The sequence below is a fragment of the Myotis lucifugus genome, unplaced genomic scaffold (assembly GCF_000147115.1).
Source record: "Myotis lucifugus unplaced genomic scaffold, Myoluc2.0 scaffold_87, whole genome shotgun sequence".
NCBI classification, from domain to species: Eukaryota; Metazoa; Chordata; class Mammalia; order Chiroptera; family Vespertilionidae; genus Myotis; species Myotis lucifugus.
The window spans coordinates 3,426,286-3,445,644 of record NW_005871135.1 but is presented as its reverse complement, the minus strand read 5'-3'; the positions used below and the strand labels follow the sequence as shown (position 1 = coordinate 3,445,644).

Sequence of the window (19,359 nt, the reverse complement as noted above, 5' to 3'; positions counted from 1 at the left end):
TCTGTGGGGGCTGGCTGCCTCCAAGCCCACGGCCCAGAGGTTCCATGAGGCCCAGGAGGCCCATCCCCGGCTGGGGCGCAGAATGCTTGCCTCATTGCCAGGGCCAACGAGGCAAGCGTTCCCCCCCCCCTCCCACCCCCCCACCCGCTCTGTGCCTGCTGCCCAGAGGCCCTCTGCAGCCACAGTGGAACGCTTGTCTCGTCGCCGTGGCAATGAAGCAAGCATTCCACCAGGCCGCTCACGCTGCCCGCTCTCAGTGGCCGCCCCCCTCCCCCGGGACTGGGAGACTCCGGCGGGGCTGAGAGGACTGGGTGCCTTCATCTTGTGGCTATGGGCGCCGCCATCGTTTGTGATGGAGTGATGGTTAATTTGCATATTAGCCTTTTATTGGATAGGATTGATTTCAGAGAGGAAGGGAGAGGGAGAGAGAAATAGAAGCATCAGTGATGAAATGGAATCATTGATCAGCACCTCATGCATTCCCAACACTAGAGATGGAGCCCAAGACCTAGGCATGTGCTTTGACCAGGATTGAATTGTGACCTCCTGGTTCATAGGTTGACACTCAACCACTGAACCACACTGGGTGGGCTAGATCTTAGTTCTTGAGTTTGGCTAAGAATTCAGAGCCAAGAACTCTGATGCGAGAAAGTCACAGAGATAGAAGAAATTTTGCCTCATAAAAATGACTTTTTTTTAATAATCAAAATCTGTACTCTAATAGTGGTTCTTAGGAAGGTAAGCCATTGTCCTGTGGGATGCATGGACTCAAGTAACAAGTTACAGAGGCAATAGAATGCCAGGGTTCATGTCCCAGCATCAAGAAGGGTTCAGGAATCTGGAAAAGGCGCTGTGCATAGATGACATAGAAATCCAGGGACTAATAAAGAGTCCGGAGACGAGATATAATTTTGAAAGGCATTGGGGGTCAGAGGAGCTTCAGCTAAAGGAACTGAAGACTGCCTCCTTGTCTAGGACCCTTGCTTTTATTAACACAATTTGTCCTAAGGCAAGGTGAAGATAATACATTTCAGAGGGTAAGGTTTCAAAGGGTACAGAAGCATTATCAGTTTGGGGAATAGCCTATGGCTGTACAGGTGTTTGGCCAGTAGGAGGCAATGACATGTAGAGTAAGATGCCCTTTAACTGTCTGGCAGCCACAATCAGTTTCCTATTCAGGTTTGGGGAAATGCCTTTAGCCATTCCCAACAGGTGACTACATGTGTGACTCAACCCTGTTGAGTCCCCAAGTTTCATCAACCTTTTGATGAAACTCTTGAAATTATGACATGCTGGAATTGGTCTACGCCAATAGAAGGACTCTTGGAGCTTGGGAGAAAGAAAGCAAAGATAACAGGGCTGAGAGAAGAAGAGGGGAAAGGTGAAGGTGTGCTCCAGAGAGAGCATACCTAAGGAAAGAAGGGGGTGGGGAAGGGTGCAGGGTGTGTGTGTGTGTGTGTGTGTGTGAGAGAGAGAGAGAGAGAGAGAGAGAGAGAGAGAGAGAGGAAGGAAGGAAAAATAAGGAAAGAGAGAGGAGAGGAGAGAGAGGATGCAGAGAGAACCCTGTGTCCATTGAATTAAGGCTTTTTATCTGTTTTTTTCCAAAGGCAGGGATTTTAGGGGAAATATTTATCAACTTTCCAAGTGTGTCCTTTCAGGATTGTGGTCTCTACTGATTGGTTGACACTATGGATGGGAGTCATTAGTTATTGCATCTGATCCTGATGTCAGCCATGGCATGGCTTCATCTAGTTTTGCTGCTTTTCTGTGCCTGGAGCTGAAACACAACTGAGGCCTAGATGTTATCTCTACTTTGACCAAAACTTTGTCTCTGTGGTCAATAGACGTGAGACTTTGTTCCTAAGATTATTTGATGCAGGTCAGAACCTCATTGTCCTGAGGGCTTAATGCTTAAGGGAGTCATCATGCAAGGGCTTGTATGGGAGTCATATGAGACTATCGCCTGATCCCTTCCTCCTCTAAGGGAGTCTAAACCATATGACTTACGACGCTAGGGGAAGAAAGTTGTTTCCCAGTTTTGCTAATTGCTAGGCACCTAAGACTCTCTGCCCTGTTGACATTCCATATCTGGCCTATCTTTCATGTTCTGCTCATGCCTAACTGCCTGCTCTATCAATTGTAGCATGCATTCTAAGTACAAAACACCATGGATCAGTTTCTAAAAAGCTCCTCACCAAAGCTTAAGACTTAGTTCTTGGTTTAATTTTGAATAGGTATATATTTAAAAAATGTAAAAGGGCAAACTAAAGGAATGAAGTTGGGAAATTTGGACTTTGGCCATTTGATAAATGAGTATTTCACAAGTTTGTTATAACCATGAACTCACACCTTTGGTTCTTCAGAGGAATGATATCTATATCTGAATAGGCTCAACATTTTGGCTGTCTGGACAGGTATTTCAAGCTTTAGAGAAGAGTGACCTGGGCTGTGGGGCAGGTGGTGGCCGCAACAATGCAGAGGTATTCCACCTGGCTGGACTCACCTTCCTCACCAATGCAAATGCAGATGACACCCAAGAAAATGGTAAAACTCTCAGCACTTTTTGTTTATTCTTCAAATTGATATTGAAACTTACATAGACTATTTGCCTCCTAGGTCTCATTTTTGTTCGTCCTCCAGAATATTCTCTACACTGATATTAGAATGACATTTCATTAGCCTTTAAAATGAAGTACACTTTTTTTTTTAATGAAGTACTCAAAGCCTCCCATGATCTTCTCTCCAACTATTTCTCATCCTACTCTACCTTACCTTACCTTATGTTTAAGCTATATAGAACCAAGTGTAGTTCTTGGATGGAACTATGCTATTACACTTTTGGTCCTTTCTGCATCAGAACTGCTTTTCCTTTTATTAGCCTGGAGAAGCTAGTGTAAGTATCATCTCCTCTATGAGGATTCTTTCCCCCATAAAATTAATCATTCCCTCCTCCTTTGATAGAGAAAATATTGTAGGGACTAGCTCTATTTATAAGTAATACAATAGGAGTGCATCACTGCACATTCTTATACTGAACTAGAGACCCGGTGCATGAAATTTATGCAGGGGGGGGGGATTCCCCTCGGCTGAGCCTGCACCCTCTCCAATCCAGGACTCCTTGGGGGATGCCCGACTGCCAGTTCCAGGATCGAACCTAAACCGGCAGTCGAACATCCCTCTCACAATCCTGGACCACTGGCTCCTAACCACTCACCTACCTGCCTGCCTGATCGCCCCTCACTGCCCCCCCACCAGCCTGATCACCCCTAATCACCTCTGCCTGCTGGCCTGATTGCTCCTCACTGCCCCCGCCCCCGCTAGCCTGGTCACCCCTAACTGCCTCTGCCTACCAGCCTGATTGCCCCCAACTGCTCCCTCCCCACCGGCCTGGTTGCCTGCAACTGAACCCCCCCCCCCATGGCCTGGTTGCCCCACACAGCCTGCTGCTCGGTCGTTTGGTCACCCCTCACTAACCCTCCTGCCGGCCGGGTTGCCCCACGCAGCCTGTTTGGTCATCCGTTTGGTTGCGATGGTTGCTTAGGCTTTTATATAGATAGATTATACAACTTTTCTCAGGACTGCACTGGGAGCTTCCTAAGGGCAAGGACCACATCTTTATATAAATTGATTTTTTTAAAAATATATTTTATTGATTTTTTTTACAGAGAGGAAGGGAGAGGTATAGAGAGTTAGAAACATCAATGAGAGAGAAACATTGATCAGCTGCCTCTTGTATACCCACTACTGGGGATGTGCCCGCAACCAGGGTACATGCCCTTGACCAGAATCGAACCTGGGACCCTTCAGTCCACAGGCCGATGCTCTATCCACTGAGCCAAACTGGTTAGGGCTATATAAATTGATTTTAAAGAGGAAGGGAGAGCACAGAGAGAGACAGAAACATCAATGATGAGAGAGACCACTAGTCGGTTTGGTCAGGGGGCAACCAATCAATGTGTTTCTCTCACATTGATATCTCTCTGTCTTTCCCTCTCTCTAAAAATCAATGGAAAAATATCCTCGGGTGAAGATTTTAAAAAAATGATGAGAGAGAAACATTTATCAGCTGCCTCCTGCACACCCAACATTGGGGATTGAGCCCACAACCCGGGCATGTGCCCTGACTGGGAATCAAACCGTGACTTCCTGATTCATAGGTTGATGCTCAACCTCTGAGCAACACCAGCCAAGCAAGTCCACATCTTAACTGTCTTCTTTCTATGGTTTTAAAATTGTTCATGAGTATATTTAATACTATTATTTGTAACTAGAGGCCAGGTGCATGACATTTGTGCACTGGGGGGGGGGGGGGGGCCCTCAGCCCAGCCTGTGCCCTTTCGCAGGCAGAGAGTGGGCCTAAGCCACAGTCGGACATCCTTAGCGCTGCCGTGGAGGCGGGCCATTGCACTTGCCAGCCGTCAGCCCAGCTTGTGGCTGAGCAGTGCTCCCCCTGTGGGAGCGCACTGACCACCATGGAGCAGCTCCTGTATTGTCAGTGCACATCATAGTGACTGGTCATTCTGCTGTTTGGTCAATTTGCATATTACCCTTTTATTATATAGCATAATATAGTACAAAGAACAAATAATAAAAATAACATATCCAACAAAAACTTTGTTCACTATAAATACTTAGCTATTTCTCTATAATGAGTGGTTCAAAAAAGGTTGCCAGATTCAAAACCAAACTCAGATCAAACAAGTCAAACTATATAACACTAGATCATGAGCTCTCCTAAGATAAAATAAGTCATAGTAAGATATATAGTGTGTAATGCCTAATTGAAAGCATGTTTTCAATATCTTGAATGAATGATTTGTGAATTTTTAAATATTTACATATTTTATGGAATTTTCTTTTTTCGAGATTTTAATCTCCTTTTTTTCTTTCTTCTTTTTGTCTTTATCATTTAAAAAACAAAACAGATAAACCTTGTGAAGAAATTCTCAGGCCAAGAAGAATGCTGCAAGAGAAAATAGGGGAACAAGGTACTCTAAGTGATTGTAAAAAGGTTATGGTTGTATCATTCAAAAGCTGGAGAAAATTAAACATAATCTAATGTCCCCCAACTCAGAATGAGCAAAAAAACCCACAAATGTACAGACATCTAATTCACCTACTAATCATCTAATTCATCTAATTTATTTAATAATCAAAAAGATTATTCCAAATATATCCAATAGTTCATTTGCCATAACTAATCTGAAGAAAATAAAGTATTATTTCTATCTCTAAAAGATAAACTTTTATTTGTCACAAATATTTCTTCTCCAAAAACTTAATCTAACAATTAAAATCATATTCTTTTATTTTATTCTGAAAACATTCATAATTTAATTAATTTGGGGGTATATTTGGAAATCTATTTCTTTTATTTCATATGTTTAACAGTTAATAGTATTTTGGATTATTCTTTGGGAAATAAGTCTAATATAAATTATTTAAAACAATTATTTAACTAGAAATTTGATAATTGGCAGTGTTATAATAGAATGAACATTGAGCTAGGAGTCAGTGACTTGAGTTCAACTAATAATCTTGCTTACAATAATGTAATAATTTCTTCCATTTTTATATGAATTATTTTAATTCTAACTTTTATTCTAAGTTCTAATGACACAAAAAGAGACACATTATTTTAAGTATTTACAATGAAGAGTGATGCCACTAGTGAAGGTCCTCAAACCATATCACACAAAAAGTGTTTGGGGGAAGAAAAGGATATTTAGCTTGAAGAAGGAAATACTTGTGTAGTGATGATTGCTATCTTTAAATACTTGAGTGCTTCTCATAGTCAAAGGGTGCTGAACTCAAGGTGCCTGTTTCAAGACTTAGTATTTAGCTTAGTTGCAGGAAGCCCTTTAACCATTTAATATGAATCAGAATTGACTGCCTGCCTCATGAGACCACATTCTCCCCATTCCTAGAGTAGTTCCAAAGGGAGGCTGATCAGCCAACTAACCATGACTCTTGTGGGGAGGGGGTCATATGGCAGTAGAAACGAAGTATCTCTTCAGATCTCTTCTAAACGTGAGATGTTATGACTTTATGCATAATCAAGGACACCTGTATTATTACCATTTCAGCTGCTAAATACAAACTTATGCAAGTGAAAAAATGTTGTTATGATGGAGCCTATCGTAATGATGATGAAAGCTGTGAACAGCGAGCTGCCCGGATTAAGTTAGGCCCAAGATGCATCCAAGCTTTTATGAATTGTTGTACCATAGCACACCTGTTTCGTGCTGAAGAGTCTCATAAACTAATACAATTGGGAAGGCTACGTAAGTTTGATATTTTCTATCAGAATTCTGCCCAATATGAAGAATTTTGTGCAATTTTATGCTGCTAAGAAAGGCAATTTTCATGCTCTATTTAAAATTAAAATAGAAAAGATAACTTGTAAATGCCCCTAAGAAAAAAATCTGTTAATCATTTTTGGGAATCCAAAGAGGTACATATAGTGTATGGAGCAGAGTACACTAGTCCATAGTCAAGACCCAGGGCTCATTCTATAAACCTGAATGATTGTTTATCCTCTCAGAGTCTCAGCCTCCTCATTTCTAAAGCAAAAAAGTTAGGCCAGATGATATCCAATGTGCCTTTGAGCTCTGAAATTCTATGCTGCTGTGATATTACAACCATTAAAAATTCCATTTATACCTATATGACCAAATATAAGCAAAAGATTTTAAAATCTAGCATAAGGTTAAGTGTACTTATATAAAAGTTGAAATCTTATTTCTGTTTCAAGTACAATATATAATTTCAGATTCTATAGAACTCTCATTAGTATGTTTTCAGAACTTTTAGGACTTTTGTTTCATTTACATATAGTTAAAACAAAATAGACAAAAGCAGAATGATCAGTCCTATTTTATAATCTGACTGGAGGCCCAGTGCACAAATTCATGCACCAGTAGAGTCCCTCGGCCTGGTCTGTGGGATGGGGCTGAAACCAGCTCTCTGACATCCCTTGAGGGGTCCCGGATTGCAAGATGGTGCAGGCCAGACTAAGGGACCCCACCGGTGCACAATCAGGGCGGGGAGGGACGTGGAAGGTTGGCCAGCCAGGGAGGGAACCCGGGAGGGCTCTAGGGCGTGTCTAGCCCATCTCGCTCAGTCCCAATGGACTGGATCCCAGCAGCAAGCTCACCTACCGGTTGGAGTGTCTGCCCCCTGGTGGTCAGTGCACGTCATAGTGACTGGTCAACCGATCAACTGTCTGTCCCCTGGTGGTCAGTGCACGTTATAGTGAGCGGTTGAGTGGCCTTAGCATTTCATTAGCATATTACACTTTGGTTGAATGGACGACCAAACACTTAGCATATTAGGCTTTTATTATATAGGATTGTTTTGCTTAATAGTGTATCTTAAACATTGTCCATTTGATGACATCCTAAAACTCCCATGTGTGTTGCTGCAACTCTACAAGGGTCTGTATAGGTTCCTCTCCCTGCCCTGTAGCCTGTAAACTATCTCCAGACAGGAAACCTGGACAACTTTAGACTTTACCTAATCTTCTCCCTTCTCTCAGGGATCACAGTCCTGGGTCACTTAAGCTCTGGTGTCTGAAAACTGTTTTAAATGGTGTGTCTGGTATTATTCTCTTTTTTCTTTTTAAAGACAGAGGGATAACCCCAGTCCCTGTTAGTTCATCTTGGACAGGAGCAGAAGTTATGTTCATTTTGACTAAAGAAAACTTATAAATAAATTTCTAAGCTAAGGCAGAGAATCACATAAACAGAATTGTTGCAATTATAAAAATGCAAATAACTTTATAGACTCATTAGTATCTTGTATAATCTCAGGAACACTAAACATTTAGCAATTTATAAAACAAACTAGAGGCCCAGTGCACGAAATTCATGCATGGCTAGGGTCCCTAGTGGCTGCTGGCTGCCGGCTGCCGGCCTAGGCCTTCCTTCGTTCCGCGCCACCCCCTGGTGGTCAGCGCATGTCATAGTGAGTGATCCAACTCCCAGTTGGTTGAACTCCCAAGGAGACATTTTGCATATTAGGTTTTTATATAAATAAAGATATTTTATGCTTTGTTTTGTCAATGCTACTAGTGGAGAACTTCTAATAGTTCTATTTTGAAATCACTAAACAACATGTTTCATTGATCTTTCAGAAAATGCGTGTCTAAATTAAATGTCCATATTTAAAATTTGGCTCTAAGTAGAATAATGTTGTTTTTCTATAATTGAATATACTTCCCCTGACCCTCAGATATACGGCCCCTGGCACCAGTAACCAAAGCAGAAATAAGAAGCTATTTTCCAGAAAGCTGGTTATGGGAAGTTCATCGTGTCTCCAGAAGGTATTAAAGAACTCAAGAGATTCCCCATTTTGATCCCCACTTTGTGTGCCCTATTCAATCAGCTCAAGCAAGGTACTTGTATTTACTTGCAGCTAGCAAAGGAGACAGGGGATTCATATCCAAAGCTTTGCCTCCAGGAGGGAGGCTTAGCCATTGCTTACATACATTATTTGGTCGATTACTTGATGTCTTCTTTGCAGTTGGCTACAGGTTGGGTTATCCTATTTATAGTTGGTCTGCAAAATACTGTGCTTCATTTTAACATTTAGCAAGAACAGCATTTAGTAAGAATGGCTCAAACCTTGAGACCCCTGTCCTATCTAACAACAATATTATATACAGACTTCTTTGACATTCCTCTGAAAAATGTGAGAAAATGCAAATATTATGGCAAAAATCTGAAGATAGCCCATTTCCCAATAGTTTAAGAGTTAAGATGATAGTAATATGAACCGTGTCCAGCATGGCCAGGGGTGAACCTGAGAAGAGGTGGTGAAGGATTAAAGAAGAGAATACAGTTGGGACCAGGTGGATCACTGTGCCTGGATGAGGAAACAGTGACACAGCCTGTAAGCCGAAGCTTTATTTTATAGTCAGATCACCCAAAGCAAAAGAAGGGCAAGATGTTTACAATATTCTTGCGAATTTCAAATCTGCTTCTTTCCTGATGTTGCCATTCTCTGAACTCTATCAAGCCTTGTTTTGGCAGCACTTGCTGCACCCCCTGCAGCCCACATCCCTTAGCTACCTAGGACTGCAGGGTCAGACTATAAGGTCAAACTTACAACTATAGCCTTTTGCCTATAATTGTGCTGGGAGGGCTTTGCCCTCCAAGCTGGGACTGATATGTGGCTTTGCCACAAATCAGTCCGAGGCTTGATCCTGTCCGAATGCTGTAGCTGCTCTCCCCACTAACATTTGGTCAAATTTTGGTTTTTTGCTTCACTTTTTTTTCCCCTTAACTGTATGCTTTGCTCTAGTAGTTGATTCCAAGGCAGAATTAACTCTTGGGGAAGAAGAGTTCTATTCCATTTACTTTCATTTCACTTCAGTAAGCATTAACTGAGCACAACTGTGTTTATACTGTAAAGAAGCCTTTTTTTATCCTGAAATATCTGTATATAAAACAAACATTGATTAATGAGAAGAAAGGTTCTTTGCTCGTTAAATTCCTTTATTCAACACATTTTTATGGAATGCCTCCTCAGTACCACACACTGAAAACAGTAATGAATAATGCGGAGTCCCTGATTGTCACCCTTCCTTGTGGACTCAAAGCACTGACTTTCCAAGGAGCAGTCAAGGCACTGAGTCCCGAGCCTGTCATCAGTTTTCTAATGGGTTTCCTTGTCTCTACCCATGTTCCCTCTAATTCTTACTCCACACTGTTGTCATTCCAGCTGAACATTGCCCTTTGGCTAGCACTTCCTCTGGCAAGCCTCCCCATCACTGTTCCCTACCCTACCAGTGATTGGGTAAATTACTCCTCTTGATTAACCCTATTGCATGTATCACAGTGTGATAATGGCCTATTTACCTGCCCATCTTCCACATTAAAATGTAATTACCTCCAGAGCAAGGATTAAATTCAGATTACTGTTTTATACCTAGTCTGTCTGGCTTGTAGAGGAACTAAACTGTGTTGAATAAATGCAAATTACCTCTGAATTGTTAGTGCTTTATCGGTACAGTTATTGTAGTGTATTGCAATTTATTTACTAAACTGTTTTTTCCACTAGACTGTAAACTGCTTGAGAGCAGAACTACATCTTTTACGAGCTGTATACTCAGTACTTAGCACTATGCCTGACACAAAATTGGTGGACAATAGCTGTTTGTTGAATGAAATAAATAAATATATAAACTTAATCAGAAATTTTTAGTTATATCAACTTTATGAGCAATGTTAAGATGCATTACTTTGCTTCCCTATTTTAGAACATACTACATAATGAACATAATTTTTCTTTTCTTGTGTGTGTTTTTAATTTGCAATGTTTCAAAGGCATTCTTTTGAATTTGAATTCTCATCAAACAAGTGAAAAATCTCAAAACATAAAACAAGTAGATTGCCCTAGCCAGTTTGGCTCAGTGGATAGAGTGTCAGCCTGAGCCTGCAGACCAAAGGGTTCCGGGTTCAATTCCAGTCAAGGGCACGTACCTCGGTTGCAGGCTCCTCCCTGGCCTGGGACCTGGTCCAGGCGAGTGCAGGAGGCAATTAATCGATGTGTTTCTCTCACATTGATATTTCTCTCTGTCTTTCCCTCTCTCTTCAACTCTAAAAATCAATGGAAAAATAACCTCTAGTGAGGAATTTAAAAAAAATAGCACAAGAAAAATCAACAAGTAGACTTACAGAATATATTTTTCTTGCTTGATTTTCCTTAATAACTGATGTGCTTTTTAATTTTTTTTCTAAAGTAGTATCAAGCAAAAATTCTGTTAATGAGTGCTGTCCGGTTGGGTTTATTGATGTTTCACTGTATTTGAATATTAACTTTTTCACTTTCAGAAAGGAGTTGCAGTTTGTGCTACCTGATTCTCTAACTACCTGGGAAATTCAAGGTGTTGGCATTTCAGACAGTGGTAAGCAAGCTTAAGTTACATACTCTTTTAGGTAGTGATTTGATTATCAAAATGTGGTTTGATGCTTTGTAGAACGCTGTGTTTTTGCCATCATTGAAAAAATATAGTACTTGTGTTATTGTCTATTTAGTTTACCCAGGACTTAGTGGTGACATTTTAAATAATATTATTTTAAATGTATTACAAGAAGGCTTACATATGCTCACATTTTTTTACCATATCTATTTCCTCTTTTGCTCTTCTATAAGCCATCATTCTTTAAATGCTGATGTCAAGCCCCTATTTTCTTTCATTTTTCTCAGTGATTGGGAGCTTGAGTAGAGTTAAATAAATGCATGACTTCTCTCCAGGGCTGATGAACTTATGTTGCAATTTAGTGCAGATACTTTATAAATAATTTCAGGATTGGTTTTGTTTGTTTGCTATTTTTTGTTTTTATAAAATTTTGGTTCCCATAATAAAAGTTTTACACCCATTAAATGGAGCCAATAATAAATATCTAAAAAGAGATTTGGGCCGAAACCGGTTTGGCTCAGTGGATAGAGCGTCAGCCTGCGGACTGAAAGGTCCCGGGTTCGATTCTGGTCAAGGGCACGTACGTTGGTTGCGGGCACATCCCCAGTAGGAGATGTGCAGGAGGCAGCTGGTCGATGTTTCTCTCTCATCGATGTTTCTAACTCTCTATCCCTCTCCCTTCCTCTCTGTAAAAAATCAATAAAATATATTTTAAAAAAATAATAATAAAAAATAAAAAGAGATTTGGTTCTTTAGTTGAAAATCTCATGACTTAAATAGAATTCAATATTTGTTGGACAAATAAAGTTTTCTGTTAATACCAATAATTATTGAGATAGAGATCAACGAATAGGAAATTTAAGGACATAGGTGACAATAATGAAAAACCATGATCTAAGTTTTTCTTGAAGCAAAGCAAATGTGAGACATTTTTGTACTAATAAAATATTATAGGAATTCCCTAATATGCTTCTACTTTGCTTTTACTTTGTGCTGAAGGTATATGTGTTTCTGATACTGTCAAGACAAAAGTATTCAAAGATGTATTCCTGGAAATGAATATACCATATTCTGTTGTACGAGGGGAACAGATCCAATTGAAAGGAACTGTTTACAACTATAGGACGTCTGGGATAGGGGTAAGTAGGTATTTATGATACGTGCAAATAAATAAATAAAAATTCTCTAACTTTTTGAGAATTCTATTAATGGAATTATGACATACACAAAAAAATAAAAACTCAGTTCAACAATATAAACCAATATGACCCAATAGGTTTCTTTAATTACTGCCCCAACCAACTTGGTAATTTGTGTTTCTGAAGAGGAAGAAGGAACTTTTTATTTTTGAGAAATTCTTCAAAATTAGTTGTTGAATATTGGCATTCTTTCTTGTTTCCCTGCTTAATTTATTCTGGTTATTATGGATTTATTCTTTTGGGTATAGTTTTCAATTCTGTCAGTTCACTAGATTTTGGAAGGAAGATGAAAAGTATTCACTATTTGAGCCAGTTAGTATCTACTATTATCCCTACTATAAATATGGGGACAGGGAGAATGAAAGAGGTCTTACAACCTGCTCTCATTATATAGTAAGAGGAATAGCCAAGATTTGAATCTAGGTCTTTCTGGAGTCAGAGGCTTGTTGTAAAATTAGGTATAAGTGGGAAGTTAAAAGGTAAGATTGGAAAATTAATTTCGGGACATATTGGGCAGGGCCTTGAATGCCAAGAGATGAGAGTTTTCATTCTTTCATAAAACCATTTGTAGCATGCAAGGACTGAGCTAAAAGACAGAAAAATGAGTAACACAAAATGCCTGAGCCTGCGGTTCCCACTGTCTACAATACAAAGAGACAGTGTACCAATGCTCAAAGAACTTCAGTATCTTTGCTCCTGACTTAGTAGGTAACAGTGTAAGGAAAGTAAGATATTTCTGAGCAGTGTTGAGCTTTCTAGATATCCCTTCACATTGCTAAGGTCTACAGCAACTTGTGTGTATGTTTTAAAAACTCAAAAGTGAGCTTTCTCCTCTGCCTTAGAATCTAAGGGATTATTTAACACTGTAAAAGTATCAGGGAAGAATTGTGTCCAGATGAACAAAGGGCATACTTTCCTTATAAAGTGTTTTGATATCATTGTTCATTGGTGATATTTCAGTTCTGTGTTACAATGTCTGCTGTGGAGGGAATCTGTTCATCAGGAAGCCCAGTCATCAGCCATCAGGGGAGAAAGACCTCTAAATGTCTTCAACAGAGAATAGAGGGCTCCTCCAGTCATTTGGTGACCTTTACTGTGCTTCCTCTGGAAATCGGCCTCCACAACATCAACTTTTCACTGGAGACTTCACTGGGAAAAGAAATCTTAGTAAAAACATTACGAGTGGTGGTAAGAAGCATGTTTTTTTTTCCTGATTCTTTTAAAAATCACATTTTTCTGTCAAAAAAAAAGTTATCAGCAACTTATGCTTAGTAATTCAGTAGGTACACAGAAAATAGAATGTACATGTAACAACATGTTTACATTTGGGGAATCTGGGTGGAGGTTATCTTGGATCTTTTTTGTACTATTCTTGTAACTTTTAACTTTGAAATTGTTATTTAAAATTTTAAATAAAATAAAACGTGCTTATTGTGGAAAATATAGAATATTGAAAAAACATAAAGAAAATTAATCCCCATACCCAGAGCTATCCAATTTTAACAATTTGGTATATAGCCTTCCAGGCCCAACCCCCCAACCTGACACATTTAGAAAGTGTGTTCTTGAAATCTTTGTGCCAGATATTATACTAGCCACTAGGGATATAAATAAGACATGCCCTAGTATTTCATAGAGTATTTTTGAGGTTAAATAAACTAATACATGCATACTTTACAATTTACAGTCTAGAAAACTTTCCATTTTATAAATAAGTAAGTAAACAAGTCAAAAAAAACCAAAACAATTATCATTTATTAAGTATGATTTACCCATAGAGTCTGGTGAGTATCTTCATGTTCTCTTATTAAGATTCTTGCCCAGGGTCACATGGCTAGTTAATGACAGAACTGTGTCTTCCTAGGTCTTGTCAACCAATGGTTATTGGCACTACTACAACTGCAACAGGAATCCCCAATTTGGGGTGCTGGAAGGAAACTTTTTTCAGTGCAAAACAGCTCTATGTGATATAGCATGGCTGTGAGACAGCCCCAGGACCAAGTGGCCCTGGAGCCAGGTTCCTCTCTGGCTAGTCTGCTCCTTAATGGTCTACTCTGCTCTGCTTCTTCCTGCTTTGCTTTGTGCTGTGTGATCTGGTCTGCTCTGCTGTGATTTGATCTGCTCCATTCTGTGCCAGGCTGCTCTAGCCATGTTTCAGCTGAGCCAGGGAAATGCAGTCTTCAGTCTTCTGTGGAAATGAAACTGTGCTCTCAGAGCCAGAGGGGAGCTGGCTTATATAGGACAGAATTTTCCATCCCTGCTCCCTAATTGGTCTGTCCTCATGCAAATGAGGATTCCAAATTTTTGTAGTGTGATTGGTGCAAAAGGCACTGTCTTGATTGGTCAGAATAGAGCCACTCTGGTTGGTTGGAGCTGTGCAGGTCCAATTGGATAGGAAAAGCTTCAGTCCTATTGTAGGATTCCAGTAACTCCTTTATAAGAGCTGGCTCAGATGACAGAACATAGTGCAGGGCAGGCAGTTCAGTGCAGAGGCAGGCAGTTTGTGTGAGAGGCTCCAGTATACAAATGGCTGCTAGGCTCTGTTTTTGTTTTTTAATTTGAGCCTAGCTAGCCACCAGACCTTCTTAGTAGGTTTCTTCTCTCTCAAGGTTCACAGTCTTCATTCTCTGCGTTCTGACTTCATCCATGAAATTCACTTCAGTAAACATATATTGACTTATTTTGTGCAAGGCTTGTTCTATTCATCCTTACATGGTGGTTCCATATGCAGGCTCTTGAGCCAGGCTGCCCCTGTTTGAATCCTGGCCCTATCACTTCCTAGCATTGTGCCATTGGATAAGTTTGTGATCACTCTGTGTGTCAGTTTCCTCATCTGTCAAATGGCAGTAATAATAGCACCTACTTCATACATACAAATAATAGCACCTACTTCATACATACAAAATAAACTAATACATACAAAGCACTTAGGTCAATTGCCTGGCTTATAGTAACTTCTATTTAGTATTTGCTCTGATTATTATGTAAATGGCCAGAAAATCTTATTCTTGAATTTATGCATTTAAGTATTTAAACATGCTTTGCATTACACCCCCATTTGCAAAAAGGATTTTTTAAATTGGAAAAGTGGTCAAATTGAACTAAGAATTGAGATCATATAGATTTAATTATGTTCTTTTTTTTTAATATATATTTTATTGATTTTTTACAGAGAGGAAGGGAGAGGGATAGAGAGTTAGAAATATCGATGAGAGAGAAACATCGATCAGCTGCCTCCTGCACACCCCGCACTGGGGATGTGCCCGCAACCAAGGCACACGCCCCCGACCGGAATCGAACCTGGGACCCCTCAGTCCGCAGGCCGACGCTCTATCCACTGAGCCAAACCGGTTACGGCTTTAATTATGTTCTTAACTGAATGTTTTCTGTCTTTATTTTAGCCAGAAGGTGTCAAAAAGGAAAGTTATGCTGGTATCACTCTGGACCCAAAGGGTATTTATGGTAAGTAAAATAATTTTGTATTTTACATGTTATCTTTTGCTCTAGAAATTAAAGTGTATGTGTAATTTGAAACACTATTTTTCAAAATGTTAATTGTCTAGACTAAAAAAGTCCACTTCTTAGTTTATTGTCATTTTTTGATAGTATGTATCTATCTATATAAAACCATAATATGCAAATCAACCGAATGGCAGAACTACCAGTCGCTATGACGTGCACTGACCACCAGGGGGCAGACACTCAACGCAGGAGCTGCCCCCAGCCCACAGGCCCCGACTGGTGGTGGCAGCAGGTGGGGGGCCGGCAAGCAGGCAGCACCAGGCCAGCCAAGGGAGGTGTGAGCGAGGGCCCCAATCACCCCACCAGTCTCCCCACAGATCGGCCCTGATCACTGGCCAAGCCTAGGGACCCTACTTGTGCGCAAATTTTTGTGCAATGGGCCTCTAGTTATACTATAATCTGAATGGGTTTAAAACAAATAAAAATAATTCCATTAGTTTAAAATGCAAAGCATTGAAATAGTAATAATTACATGGCTTCCCTTATCTATTAATCATTTTCTATTCAACACAATAATAACTATAATTTACTGAACCATCAGTCCAAAGAACACATGAGAAAAAGTCATTACAGCCCAGCTGGCATGGCTCAGTGATTGAGCATGGACCTATGAACCAGGAGATCACAGTTCAATTCCCAGTCAGGGCACATCCCAGGTTGCAGGCTCAATACACAGAAGGCAGCTGATCAGTGATTCTCATCATTGATGTTTCTGTCTCTCCCTCTCCTTTCCTCTCTAAAATCAATAAAAATATTTTTTTAAAAAAGTCATTCACATACTTAACATGCATTATTTGACAACGCAATGCTAATTAATCACTTTACAAACCATTCCTCTTTGTTCCTGCATCCCTTTTTTCTTCACTGAGATCTTCTGAATCTTCTCAACGACAGAATTCTGCAAACATTTGAGCACTTAGTCAAGGTCTAAATACATTATCTCTTTATGAAATTTATAATATGCTCAATTAACAAATCTTTTCAACAAAAAGAGACAGACTTCGTGTTCTTATTAAATGGTTAAAATTTACCTTATTGTTGCATTGAATAATTTTTTCCTTTCTTTCAGTGACATAGCAATGGTGATAAAAAAAAGTTTACTTCAGAGTGCCATTTTCTCTGGGAAAGTAAAGAATTAAGACCTTAACATTTTAAACTAACTGAGTATCATAAACTTGAATAAGGTGACTTCAACAGAGTAGCAAAAGAAAAATCTGTCCTGTATACATGTATCCATACACTAGCGTTTTTCTCTAATTTTATTTACACACAGACTTCCTCCCAGCTTGCCCACTATGTGGGATCTGTGGGAAGAGCTATCCTTAAGGTCTGAGGATTTTAGCCTCAAACAGTTAAGTCATTACTCAGAGCCACTGCATCCTTTGGCTTTTCCTCTTTTTTACCCTTGTGCCTGCTATACTAACATTATTGCAAAACAGCTTTCCAAAACAGCCCTGTCTTACCCATCCTAAGTATGAACATCAGGGCCACAAGATGGGAATAAATGATCTTTTATCTGGGAATAGATCTCTCCATCAAAAACCTTGGTTAAAAAAAAATCTATGCCTCTTTCCAATCTTGTCATATAACTTTTTCCTCTTATCATTTTAGACAATTTAGATTTAGGCAACTTTGTCACTTTCTAGAGTGCTAAGTAAGGTAATGATGGCAATCAATTCTGTCAAGTTTATTTCAGAGATTTTATTAAATACTTTAAATACATATATATTGGAATTGCTATACCAGGATAAAACTTTATAGAGTTTGTTGTTGTTTTTTTAAGCTAAGATATATTTGGAAAAGTAAATGAACAATAACATTAGAAGAAACCTGAAAAGTATATCAGTGAGGAAGAATGAGGTATCAGAACAAATTATAAAGTAATAGTAATTAACATTGTGTGACAACAACTTAAAAGAGACCAAACACTACTATGGACTCAAAACTTAAGACTAGCCCTAGTTGTCAGTTCTACTTTTTCTCCTTGACAAACCCTTTTCCCGTACTATTTTCATATCTCAGATGTGACCCCAACCCCACTTCCTAGCACACTATCATTGGTCTGGGCAGACCCCTCTCATGTTTTATTTCCTCCTTTCATTCTTGACCCCCACTCTCATTTTTCCTTCCTCCAAATGCTCCCACTTAAAATGCTTGCTTGATATATGTCTTTGAGAAGGCAAATAATGTTGCTATAGATCTATAGATCCTGCTCTATTTCTTAATACTATGTTTTAAAGAAATATCTGTAATGCGGTATATACATTTAATTCAGTGCTTCATACATTTAATTTCAAAGTATAATCCATCACAGTTTTACTTAGCCATCCTTAATTGATGGATTCCCCACTACCATAAACAATGCTGCAGTGGACATCCTATGAATCGCCCTGTGTGAATTTGTGTGTGCATTTATCTGGACTATGCACCCAGGATTGGGACTTCTAGGTCAAAGAGCATACATATATTGAATGTCATATACTGCTGTCATATTGCTCTTCATAATGGCTTTACTATTTTTACTCCCACCAGCATTGTATAAGGGTTTTCATATCTCCACATCCTCAGCAACATTTGGTATTCCTTGTCTCACTAAAATGTGCCACTTTTGAGGGGTAGAAAGTGATATATCATTATTGTTTTAATTTGGATTCTTCGGATTACTATTGATTTTATACATTTCTTCATATAAGTGTTGGCCATTTGGGCTTCCCATCTATAAATTATTTATTTATTATTTACCTTTCACACTTTTTTTCTATTTTTTAATTTGGGTTTTTTGTATATTTCTCATAGATTTTTATCTCTGATATACTTCTTCATGCAATAATGAACCATTGTATGTTTTGAACAGGAATTTTTAATGCTGGATATAGTCAAATTCATTTCATTTTATTATTTACTAGAGGCCCGGTGCACAAAAATTTGTGCACTCGGGGGGTGGGGGGTCCCTCAGCCCGGCCTGTGCCCTCTCGCAGTCTGGGACCCCTCGGGAGATAACGACCTGCTGGCTTAGGCCTGCTCCTGGGTGGCAGAGGGCAGGCCCAATCCCTAGGTGCAGCCCCTGGTCGGGCTCAGAGCAGGGCTGATTGGGGAGTTGGGGCGCCGCCCCCTGTCATGCACAGAGCAGGGCGGATTGGGAGGTTGCGATGCCACCCTCAGTCACGCTCAGGGTAGGGCTGATTGGGGGGTTGGGGTACCGCCCCCTATCACACTCAAGGCAGGGTCGATGGGGAGGTTGCGGCGCCACCCCCTGTGACCCACAGAGCAGGGCCAATCAGGGGGTTGGGGCGCTGCCCCGTCACGCACAGAGCAGGGCCCATCAGGGGGGTTGGGGCTCCATACCCTGCAGGGCCAATCAGGGGGTTGGGGCGCTGCCCCCTGTCATGCACAGAGCAGGGCCCATCAGGGGGATCGGGGCTCCGTACCCTGTCACGCACAGAGCAGGGCCAATCAGGGGGTTGGGGAGCTCCCCCCTGTCATGCACAGAGCAGGGCCGATCAGGGGGTTGAGGAGCTCCCCCCTGTCACTCACAGAGTAGGGCCGATAGGGGAGTTAGGGCACCGCCTCCCTGTCACACACACAGCAGGCGGATCAGGGGGTTGGGGCACCGCCCTCTATCACCCACAGAGCAGGGCCGATCAGGGGATGGGCACCGCCACTGTCACACTCAGGGCAGGGCCGATGGGGGAGGTATGGCTCTACCCTGTCACA

At 40.5% G+C, this 19,359-nt stretch overlaps 1 protein-coding gene across 1 annotated transcript in view; it reads left to right on the top strand.

The window, feature by feature from the left end:
• Positions 1 to 19,359, top strand: part of C5 (complement C5) — an 83,820-nt gene that overhangs the window by 29,571 nt on the left and 34,890 nt on the right. Inside the window, exons 15-22 of the mRNA XM_006091105.3 lie at positions 2,415 to 2,544; positions 4,926 to 4,988; positions 6,087 to 6,284; positions 8,233 to 8,323; positions 10,836 to 10,909; positions 11,924 to 12,063; positions 13,084 to 13,311; positions 15,525 to 15,585. Coding sequence (XP_006091167.1) covers positions 2,415 to 2,544; positions 4,926 to 4,988; positions 6,087 to 6,284; positions 8,233 to 8,323; positions 10,836 to 10,909; positions 11,924 to 12,063; positions 13,084 to 13,311; positions 15,525 to 15,585 — 985 coding nt within the window. The remainder of the gene's footprint in view (positions 1 to 2,414; positions 2,545 to 4,925; positions 4,989 to 6,086; positions 6,285 to 8,232; positions 8,324 to 10,835; positions 10,910 to 11,923; positions 12,064 to 13,083; positions 13,312 to 15,524; positions 15,586 to 19,359) is intronic.